This window comes from Denticeps clupeoides, chromosome 15, assembly GCF_900700375.1.
Source record: "Denticeps clupeoides chromosome 15, fDenClu1.1, whole genome shotgun sequence".
NCBI classification, from domain to species: domain Eukaryota; kingdom Metazoa; phylum Chordata; class Actinopteri; order Clupeiformes; family Denticipitidae; genus Denticeps; species Denticeps clupeoides.
Window position 1 is genome coordinate 8,656,214 of NC_041721.1, and position 11,339 is coordinate 8,667,552.

The window sequence follows — 11,339 nt, forward strand, 5'->3', positions numbered from 1 at the left end:
ACAGCAATATTAGACATTTTTTCAAGGTCCTCATGACATAAGAGGCAAATATCTAGATATGAACATTTTACATGTTCAATAGAAGCTTTTAAAAAATGATATTTTCACATATTGTTTAGTTTAATAATGAATTGTAAAAAACAATCCACAACAGGTTTATTAAGCAGTTGGAACTGGTATATTCAGACTTCACATATGAACTTGAAAAAAGCTCTTCACAACGTGTTGCATTCAATCTTATTTAATATGTTTTTATTAATATGTTACTCTGTCTGTCAGATGCTTTGTTGGACGCTGCCCATACAACCTTGCAGAACCTGTGACTGTGCAAATCGTCCACATCTAAAGAAACATCTATTGTAAGATGTGCCTGGTTTGTATGGTCACTGCCAAAAGGACTCTAGACACTGTCTTTGCAGTCTCAAGTGGTGGGCCCAAACACTTTGAAATACATATTAAAAACAATGCAAGAGCACACTTTTGCTTCAGAATAATGGATGCTGTAGAGTATTGCGTGTATGGAATAAAGTCCATGCTAAGATGAGCCTGGAATATAAATTTTCCCCACAGCAAAGACATTACTTTATTTCAGTCCAGCTTCTTTCTTCCAAGATGTCCTGTTGGCATCAGCTTCCTTGGACTCTTGTTTTTTGGATGGCCCTCAGGTTCGGCCCCAGTTTCTCAGTGAACAGATGATGGACTTTGCCACAGTAGGTGTGAGTGGTCTGGTTCAGTTGCACCTCCAGTGGATGCAACAGGGAACTTACTAGATCTGCGCCAAAAGGAAACTGTTGACATAAAAACAAAACGTGAAGTTCTCTCAAATTTTTGCCATTAACCTGAAAATCAAATGACTATTTTCAACATTTTGATTCTTCACCCAGCCGCTGTGAAGGTGTCAAGGACATAAAGTATCACAGCTGCCCCGCCTGCTCTGTCCGATAATAAAAGCCCATTTACAGCACACGCAGGAAATCGGAAGGAATTAGTGTTTTTAACACCGAATTTGACACGTGGTTGCGTGATTCTGCCAGCGTGCACATCACCACTCATAAAACCCCCATTTACCGTCCTTGTATTGATTTTGGGAGGATGATGGAGTGCAGTCCACAAAGGCTCCGAATGTACAATCAGCACTAAAACTTTTACTGCCTTGCTTTTACCCTGGTGAAAGGCTTTATTAGCAACTGTCAAAACCTCTGGAGAGAAGCCCTATTCCGTCTTATTTGCATATTTGTTCATGCCATGAGAAACCAAATAAAGTACTAAAGTAGTACAAGAAGCACTCTGGACAGGCTTTAATTTTACCTTTCGGACCGCTTCGTAAATGGCCCGGAAGGCTGGCTGCCTGCTGTCGTGATAAACACCCCTGTTGCCATGGAGAATGAACACGCCTTGCTGCTTGGCCGGGCTGCAGTTGCTGCCGTAAATGCAGTGGTCTGGGCGGAAGTTCCAGTGGCAAGGAAACACGAACAACTTCTCTGGAACAAGAACACGACACAAAAATAAAGGAGTCAACTCTTCCTGAAAGCAGGACTTTAAACTGTATTCAGAAAGGAAAAGTCAAAGCGAAATAATTATGAAATACGAACAGCTGGCTCATACAATGTGGAACATTTATTAAAGAGGCATGAATCCTGCAACACACGAAATACTCAATTTATGGAACTTATTGAGGAATCTGCAATAACTAAAGGACAGTTCTCTGTGATACAGTCATGATAGGACGATTTTAAATTATTTTTAAAAGGACGAAATCATTACCAAATGATCCATCTATCGCCTGCCCAATTCCGGTACCGGTACGCCATGGTAAAAACTGACTTTACTTGGCCCCCTGGACTGCTCCCCTTCTTAGAGAGCTCCCACTCTCATTCCCCCTCCCTTCCCATCTCTTCAAGTGGCCACATCCAGCTGCACCCAGCCCTCCTGCCTCACCCACACGCCCTACCCACGACATGTAGATTTATTACACAGAGTGAAATATTCCACACATTTATTTTTTGTTATTTTGATGATTATGGCTTACAGATAATTCAGTGTCTCGAAAAAGTATAATATTGTGAAAAAACTCACAGCGTCACAGCTCAATCAGCGAATTAACTCAAAACACCGGCAATGGTTTCCTGAGCCTTTAAATGGTCTATTAATCTGGGTCAGTGGGTGACAATCATGGGGAGGACTGCTGACTTGACGGATATCCAGAAGAAAGTCATTGTGGGTGAGCCACAAGAGATCATCGGTAAAGAAGCTGGTTGTCCACAGAGTGCTGACTCCAAGCATATAAAGTTCCATATAAAGTTGAGTTGAAGGAAAAATTGCATAAGCAACAGGGATATCCACAGCCTTGAGAAGATGGTCATGTAAAATCCATTTAAGAATGTCTAGACATGGGCTACAAATGGCGCCTTCCTCATGTCAATCCACCCCTGACCTGGAGAAGTGTCTTACCTGGGTTGAGGAGAAAAAGAACTGGGTTCTTTTCAGATTGCATGCCATTTGGAAATAAAGATCCCAGAGTCTGGAGGAAGAGTGAGGAGGCACATAATCCACGTTGCTGGAAGTCCAGTGAGACGTTTCCACAGTCAGTGATCATTTGGGATGCCATGTCATTTGCTGTTGTTGCTCCACAGTCAACGCAACCAGCTACCAGGGCATTTTAGAGCACTTCCTTCTGCTGACAAGCTTTATGGAAATACAAATTAAACCTGTCCATGCTGCCAAAGGTACCAAAAGCTAGCAGAATGACCATGGTGTTACTGGCCAGTAAACTGGCCTGACCTGAACCCAGATGAGTGACACAACCAGACCAAAGATTGCAGATGACCATGAGACCGCTATTAAAGCATGGGGCTTCCATAACACCTCAGCAATGCCCCAGGTTGATCACCTCCATGCCACACCACGCTGTATTCAATATCTGTAAGCCACAATTAATATTCAAAATGCCTAGAAACAAAGGCATATTTCACTGTTTGTGTAATACATTTATATAATATATGAATATTACTCTGAAATATTTTTTTTTTTTTTAGCTGTGGCTGTACATATTAATGACATGAATGCTATGCTACATATCCAGCAGTGGTCCATGATGTCCAACCTTGAAGGGACAGAGGTCTAGTGTTGAATGACCAGAAAGAAAAAAAAATCCATTATGGTGAAGTAAATGAACATTTATGGACTCTTACCGGGGTTGAAGTGAAAAATTATATTAATAAGGTCCTGATCCCCCCAGGTGATGTTCAGCTTGTATTTCTGGAGCAGCGGCATAAGAAGCTCCTCCCACCTCAAGCCCACTGTAGTCATGTCATTCTGTGGGACCAACATCAAAAGTTGCATCAGACATATGTATAATGAGCTTAATGTATGAAAAATACAATAATTTAGTACACTACTCAAAAAAGTTAAAGGAACACACATAAGATCTCAATAGGTAGAAAAACATTCCATACTGATATGGAAGGGGCAGTACTTGAGTTGAGGGAGGTGAGGGGAGATGTGAGTAATGGTGTGGAGTAGGGATGTCACGATTATAGATTTTGATGGCACGATTATCGTCTGGGAAATAATCACGGTTTCACGATTATTTTACAATGTAGACAATCACATTATTTAGAGGTTTTTACTTTTTATTTACTGCTGTCTTTAAAAAAAAAAAAAGACAAAACGACAAAAACCATAAACAAACAATACTGTGCATAAATGGAACATAAACAAATGGGTACTGCCTTTTGGAACATAAATAATAATGTAAACAGTGATGCATTATAGATAAAACAAAAATAAACAGTCTTTCTTTAGAATTAAATGTAAGCTTACATATTATTTAAATAAACATATTCAAAGGCTATAGGGTTGGAGTGCTCTTTTGTCTGGAGTGCTTGCTTCAGATCTATCAGTTTATATTATATTAAACACCAGCTCGGTCTCGGCCTTTACGATTAATTAACCATGCCGTTTTAAATCGCGGTTAATCGTGAAACCTCTTAATCGTGACATCCCTAGTGTGGAGTGGCAATTATTGGGACGGCTGCCTACTTCTGTGTTTGCCAGAGGTAGCCTGACTGCCATTAGGTACCGAGATGAGATCCTCAGACCCCTTGTGAGACCATTTGCTGGTGTGGTTGGCCCTGGGTTCCTCCTAATGCAAGACAATGCTAGACCTCATGTGGCTGGATTGTGTCAGCAGTTCCTGCAAGACGAAGGCATTGATGGTATGGACTGGCCTTCACATTCCCCAGACCTGAATCCAATTGAGCACATCTGGGACATCATGTCTCGCTCCATCCACCAACGCCATGTTTACATTTAGGGCATTTATCAGACGCCCTTATCCAGAGCGACTTACAATCAGTTACAGGGACAGTCACCCTGGAGCTATTTTAGGGTTAAGTGTCTTGCTCAGGGACACAATGGTAGTAAGCGGGATTTGAACCTGGGTCTTCTGGTTCATAGGTGAGTGTGCTACCCACTAGGCTACTACCTGTTGCACCACAGACTGTCCAGGAGTTGGTGGATGCTTTAGTCCAGGTCTGGGAGGAGATCCCTCAGGAGACCATACGCCACCTCATCAGGAGCATGCCCAGGCATTGTAGGGAGGTCATACAGGCAAGTGGAGGCCACATGCACTACTGAGCCTCATATTGTTTTAAGGACATTACATCAAAGTGACTGCAAATCCAGACCTCCATGGGTTGATAAATTTGATTTCCATTGACATTTTTGTGTGTTTTTGTTGTCAGTACATTCAACTATGTAATGAACGGTACTTAAGATTATTTCATTAATTCAGATCTAGTATGTCTTATTTTTGTTGAGCAGTGTATATTTTTATATATTTTTTTCTAGTCTACTAATTCCACTAAAGTTCAATAATATTGAGATTTGTTATATTGTTATACTTTAAAAATAATTTCTAGTGTACATTCCTTTGAAGAGTGATGTTTTTTGGAGTGTGGCCAAATATGTTTGTAGTCTGATACTGACCTCTTCTGGTCAGTTCAGGAATTACAGCTAGTCAAGAAAAGAACAGGTTCAGCCTGTAATTCAATCCACACAAATTAACCTATTTCTGAACCACTAATCCTCTAGTGCGAAGCAGTAGTGGCCAAGCAGGAAAGGAAGCGGATTTGTAACTGAAAGGTTGTGAAACCGCCAAGATGCCACCGAGGTCCCTTTGAGCAAGGTAAGGTCCCCACACACTGCTACCCAGGCGCATTTCATGCCTGCCCACTGCTCACTAAGGGTGATGGGTTAAAGTAAAATTTAAGTGATTGTCATTGTGAAACACTGCAGCAGAGCACATGGTGACACAACGAAATGTGTCCTCTGCTTTTAACCATCACCCATAGTTCATGTTCTAAATGATTTCTTATAGTCAAAAGTATAAGACAGCATCTCACCTTGAAATGTGCCTCTTTAATCCTGCTCAGATTCATAAGCATCACTCCAGAGTTGACTCCCGTTGTACCATAGAACGGGTGTCGAGCAAACCGGTTGTACCAAGCAATTCGTGGTTCCTCATGCTCTGGTGCCATGGCAGCCAGCTGGGTGCCATTAAACTGGGACAGCATAGCCCACATATCCTCCACTGGCTGGAGGAACAGAATATCGGTGTCTACATACAGCAGCGAGTCCACATCCTTCAGTATTATCTGCAAAATCAGGGAGCAGGTAGAGGGGTTAGCTAGTTACAAGGCTTTCTTTGGCCAAATAAAAAACAAAATATATATATATATATATGTGATTATCTATAATCAATATAAAACATATTATGATCAAGCATTAATGGAACATGTACTAAAATGCTTCTTCCAGAGAATTAAGGACCAAAACTACAACATCTTACTGGAAGGAACAGTCTCTGGGATGCACAGGGCTTGAATAATTTTTTCCAGTCACCCTCATGGTCGCCGGGGAACGTTATTGGGTACACGGTATAGTTGAACTTTGACCGGTACAGGCTTGGCCAGGCATCCAGCTGAGGACAGAAATTAGATGTAAAACTATATATGCTCACAGGTCTATTTGACAGCAAATGTGTGGATAAAATATCCACGTGAACCTGGTGAGGTGCTCACACATGGCCAGCAGAGTGTCACATTCCTTAAAAACAATTCTGGCCCTTGAAATATATTTAAATAAATTTTACACATCACGTGATCAACAAAGACTGCGTAAAGGGGTAGTCTGTGGTATTTGATCAATTGCTGCATGGCCAGGTTGAACTCACAGCTTCCTTAAAGCCGTGATGCAGCTCGTCCTCTGCAAATATGTGGAATTTCATGGCTTTGCCGCTCAGCAGGACAGCAGACTTGAGCATGGTGATGGTCTCATTCTGTCGGTCCCCACAGGCCACCACTGCCAGGTGCATGGGCTCTTCTCCCTTCATCGGAGTCTGTGCCATTTCAGACCTTCCTGCCGCGGTCCTTAATGAACAATAAGATAAAGTCACGTAAAACTGTACAATTTACAATATACATAAAATAAAAACACTGAAAATACAGCATGTACACCAGCAGGAGACTTAATTAATTATGAAGCTATGGAGTATAAACCATCAAAAGATTCACATTTTCATAAACATGACATGAAAGAAGTCTGGAGGGTAACACATGCCAATAAACCAGAAGACCACAGTAACAGGTTCAAACCCCACTTACTACAATTGTGTCCCTGAACAAGACACTTAACCCTAAGTTGCTCCAGGGGGGGGACTGTCCCTGTAACTACTGATTGTAAGTCGCTCTGGATAAGGGCTCCTGATTAATGGAAATGACAGAAAAAATGCATGCAAAACCACTTTCTGCAGTTGCCTCACGGTGGTTGGGAGGTATTGTGTTCCTCATCACAAAACCGTTTCGCTCCGTTCTTATTTTGGGGATATCTGGTTTGAATTGCCTGTTTCAGGTTACACCATGACTCTTTTCTTTTGAGGTTAGCACTCTAAAGCATTTCCGGTTGTACATCTCTCTGAGTCATTTGAGCATCATCTGAGCTTCAGCCTCACATCTTCGACCCTTCTTCACATCTGCAACAAGGATTTGGTGCTTTCATTCAATCCAATCAAGGAGGGACTTTGCAAACTTGTAGACAATTGTTCTAGCACTGTAGATCAGGGTTGTTCAACTTATGGCCTTCAGAGTCCAAGTACTGCTCATTGTCCAGCATCTGAAGTCTTGAATGCCCATTCAAAGTCAGTAATTATTTCCATATTAACTTCCAGGGAGAATAGGAGGGAAAAAAGGACTAGATTTGGATCTCTCTCTCACTCACTTTCCATTACTCAGGGTAACGGCTGCCAGAGCCTGTCCCAGAGGACTGGGCGCAGGGCGGGACGCAGAGCCCACCTCTGTGGATTCAGTATCTAGGGGTGTATGGATACGACTCTACTGATTACGGGAAGCGTTCTTAAATATCGCAGATTGTATTTGTATCGTGCTTTTTACAATGCACATTGGAACAAGGCCCCTAGTGGGCAGCCAAAGGTGACAGCGGCAAAGGAAACCTCCCAGAAACACCATCCTCCTCTCGTCAGCACTGGATTACCCAGGGTTGTTCATGCCAAAGTCCTAGTGAGGAACGCTACTCCAATTAAAAATAAATAAATAAATAAATAAAATTAAGTTCTGACAATCTGCACGTGTGTTCTGACGGTGGGCGTGGTCCTGGTCCTGTGATAGATGATGGGCCGCAAGCAAAGAAAATGCATTTAAAATGCTGAGAGGAAGGAGACGTGACCTTGCTGCAAACATGTACGTGTGACTTATCATCCGGAAAGGTGTTTAAAAACGCCCAGAATTAGAGGACAGAATGCACAAGACTTTTTCCACATTGAGTTATGTTACAGCTTTATTCCAAAATGGATAATTTTTTACACAACATAATGACAATGTGAAAAAAAAGCTTATTTGAGGTTTTGGCAAATTTATTTTAAAAATAAATAAATAAATAAGAAGTCACATGTAAATTTGTTTTCACAGCCTTCGTTGTCGATGCACCATTGGCAGCAATTGCAGCCTCAAGTCTTTTTATAAATATGATGCTATGAGCTTGGCACACCTATCCTTGGTGAGTTTCACCCATTCCTCTTTGCAGCACCTCTCAAGCTCCCTCAGGGTGGATGGATAGTGTCAGTGTACAGCCATGTTCAATTGGTTTCAAGTCTGAACTCTGGCTGGGCCATTCAAGGACATTCAGAGAGTTGTCCTGAAGCCACACATTTGATATCTTGGCTGTGTGTTAAAAATGAACCCTGAGTTAAATCCAATTTAGTTTTCATCCAGGATGTCTCTGTACATTACTGCAGTCATCTTTCCCTCAATCCTGACTAGTCTCCCAGTTCCTGCAGCTGAAACATCCCCACAGCATGATGCCGCCACCACCATGCTTCACTGTAGGGATGGTATTGGCCTGGTGATGACTTTCATCCAAATGTGACACTTGGCATTCATACCAAAGAGTTCAATCAGAGAATTTTGTTTCTCATGGTCTGAGAGACCTTCATGTGTCTTTTGGCAAACTCCAGGCGGGCTGCCCTGTGCCTTTTACTAAGCAGGGTGGTAGTCGCCTAGTGGGTTCTTCCACACCACCCCACACCACCCTTCTGCTACGTTCCCTCCACTGGCTCCCAGTAGCTGCACGCATCAGATTCAAAATACTGATGCTGGCCTACAAAGCCAAACATGGAGTAGCACCATCCTACCTCACAGCCCTTATTACACCTCGCACTGCACCTCGTATACTCCGAGCCTCCAGTACTGCTTGCCTGGTCCCTCCATCTCTGAAGGAAAAAGGGAAACACTCTTCTAGACTCTTCTCCGTCTTGGCCCCTCGGTGGTGGAATGAACTTCCCCTCGAGGTCAGAACAGCTCAGTCACTGAGCACCTTCAAACGGCAGCTCAAGACCTTCCTCTTTAGAGAATATTTAGATTAACTTGTAACGTTCTTATTGTCTGACTTCTGTATAGAATCTACAACAAGAGTGAATACAATTGTATTCATAGTTGAGGGTCCTAATGAACTAGAACTGATCACTTCTTCGATGGTAACTTGAAAGCACGTTGTAAGTCGCTCTGGATAAGGGCGTCTGCCAAATTCAATAAATGTAAATGGGTAACACACTCGCCTATGAACCAGAAGACCCAGGTTCAAATCCCACTTACTACCATCGTGTCCCTGAGCAAGACACTTAACCCTAAGTTGCTCCAGGGGGGGACTGTCCCTGTAACTACTGATTGTAAGTCCCTCTGGATAAGGGCGTCTGATAAATGCTGTAAATGTAAATGAAGGAGTGACTTCCATCTGGCCACTCTACCATACAGGCCTGATTGGTGGATTGCCGCAGAGATGGTCGTCCTTCCAGAAGGTTCTCTTCTGTCCACAGGGGACCTCTGGAGCTCTTACAGTTACAATCGTGTTCTTGGTCACCTCCCTGACTAAGGCTCTTCTCCCCTGATCACTTAGTTTAGGATGCGGCTCAGTTGTAGGAAGAATCCTGGTGATTTTTGAACTTCTTCCACTTGCAAATGATTGAGGCCACTACGCTTATTGGGAACTTCAACAAATTTGCCAAACCCTCCAGTAAACTCTCACTTGTCATTATGGGGTGTTTTGTGTAGAAAATAAAAAAATGAAAATTTTACATAACATAAAAACAACAACAACAAAAGTGATGCATTGTGATCCTCAGCCTCCAGGAGCAACTAATCTCATGAGCTCTTCAAACAGTTATGTCTTCAATACAGTTATTTACTTTTCTGGCGCCCTTATCCAGAGAAACTTACAATCAGTAGTTACAGGGACAGTCCTCCCCCAGGAGACACTCAGGGTTAAGTGTTTTGCTCGGGGACACAATGGCAGTAAGTGGGGTTTGAACCAGTGACTCTGTTGTCTTCTGGCTCGAGTCATAGGCTAGTGCATTTTAAATGTCAGAATTGATCAGACCCACACTTGAACTGGTTTGAGTGCTCAGCTTATCTGATCTTTTCCAACAAGGGGACTTATTATTTTCACTAATTATACAACAGTCACACATTTCCGTGGTTTTAGTCACCGACACCACATTAATCCAGAGAATCGCACAGCCTGAGAACTGGTAGGTTACTTTAAATAATAATAATAATGCAATAGCTGCATTAATTTGTAAGATTTTACCAAAACCTATCACCAGCCACACTGAACTGCTCGCGTTAGCACACATTGGTTGCCAAGTCGCGAAAACAAAAAAACGCCACTGATCGCTTTGGTGTTGGAGTTTGGTTTGGAGTTTTTTTTTTTTTTTTTTACCTTGTGCTTTTGCTCAAATGTGCTCAATCGGAATGGCTACAAATAAGTTCACATTTTCACGGCTGATGGGGACGTTAACAGTACTCCGCCCTGACCTATCATATCTTAAGAGTCGACGAGATTCCCACGCGTGGGTTGCCAGGTCGGGAACAAAAAACCCGCAAACTTTTTAACCCCCCAAACTTCACACGCATTTAAATATATTTTTCATATATTATTTTTTTGTTGTTGTTGTCTTTATTTTGTTGTTGTTTTAACCGTTTAGGCAAAAAAAAGCACCGAATAAACCGACTCTCACCTCGGATGGCGCGGCCCTGCTGCCATATCCGGCCCCGGCGCGGACGCGGGTCGTGAGAAAGCCGGAGTCCTCGCGTCCCCGCCGCCGCCGCTGCACGTTAGTTTGCGGTAACCGTACAGCGCCGAGCAGAGCGCGAGCAGCGCGCACAGCAGCAGCGCGCGGCCATAGCGGCGCATTCCGGTGCGCGCTCCCGCGTCTGGAACGAACACAGGCCCCTCCCCCATCTCATCAAAAGGGGCGTTCCTTCCCTGGAGAGGGGGGGGGGTGTTTACTTGCGTTGCTTCAGTTTTCATCAAAAACTCAACATTGTCACATGTGATACACAGCAGCACAGCACACGGTGCACACAGTGAAATTTGTCCTCTGCATTTATCCCATCACCCTGAGTGAACAGTGGGCAGCCATGACAGGCGCCCGGGGAGCAGTGTGTGGGGACGGTGCTTTTGCTCAGTGGCACCTCAATGGCACCTTGGTGGATCAGGATTTGAACCAGCAACCTTCTGATTATGGTGCCACTTCCTTAACCGCTAGGCTACCGCTGCCCCTAAGTCACCTTAGTCTGGCCACTCTACCAAACAGGCCTGATTGGTGAATTGCTGCAGAGATCCTCTCCTCTGGAGCTCTGACAGTGACCATTGTGTTCCTGGTCACCTCCTTGACTAAGGCTCTTGCCCCTGATCGCTTAGTTTAGGTTGCGGCTCAGCGCTAGGAAGAATCGCCACTGTGCTTATTGGGAACTTCAAAGCGTGTG

At 43.4% G+C, this 11,339-nt stretch overlaps 1 protein-coding gene across 1 annotated transcript; it reads right to left on the minus strand.

The window, feature by feature from the left end:
- Positions 1-225: 225 nt before the first annotated feature.
- Positions 226-10,809, minus strand: gxylt1b (glucoside xylosyltransferase 1b). The gene is made up of 7 exons (XM_028954810.1): positions 10,589-10,809; positions 6,236-6,431; positions 5,852-5,983; positions 5,406-5,657; positions 3,192-3,315; positions 1,309-1,481; positions 226-788 (listed from the first exon to the last, which is right to left on the minus strand). Exons 1-7 carry the CDS (start codon positions 10,762-10,764, stop codon positions 627-629), a joined length of 1,215 nt encoding a protein of 404 aa, XP_028810643.1. The 5' UTR covers positions 10,765-10,809; the 3' UTR covers positions 226-626.
- Positions 10,810-11,339: the final 530 nt, after the last annotated feature.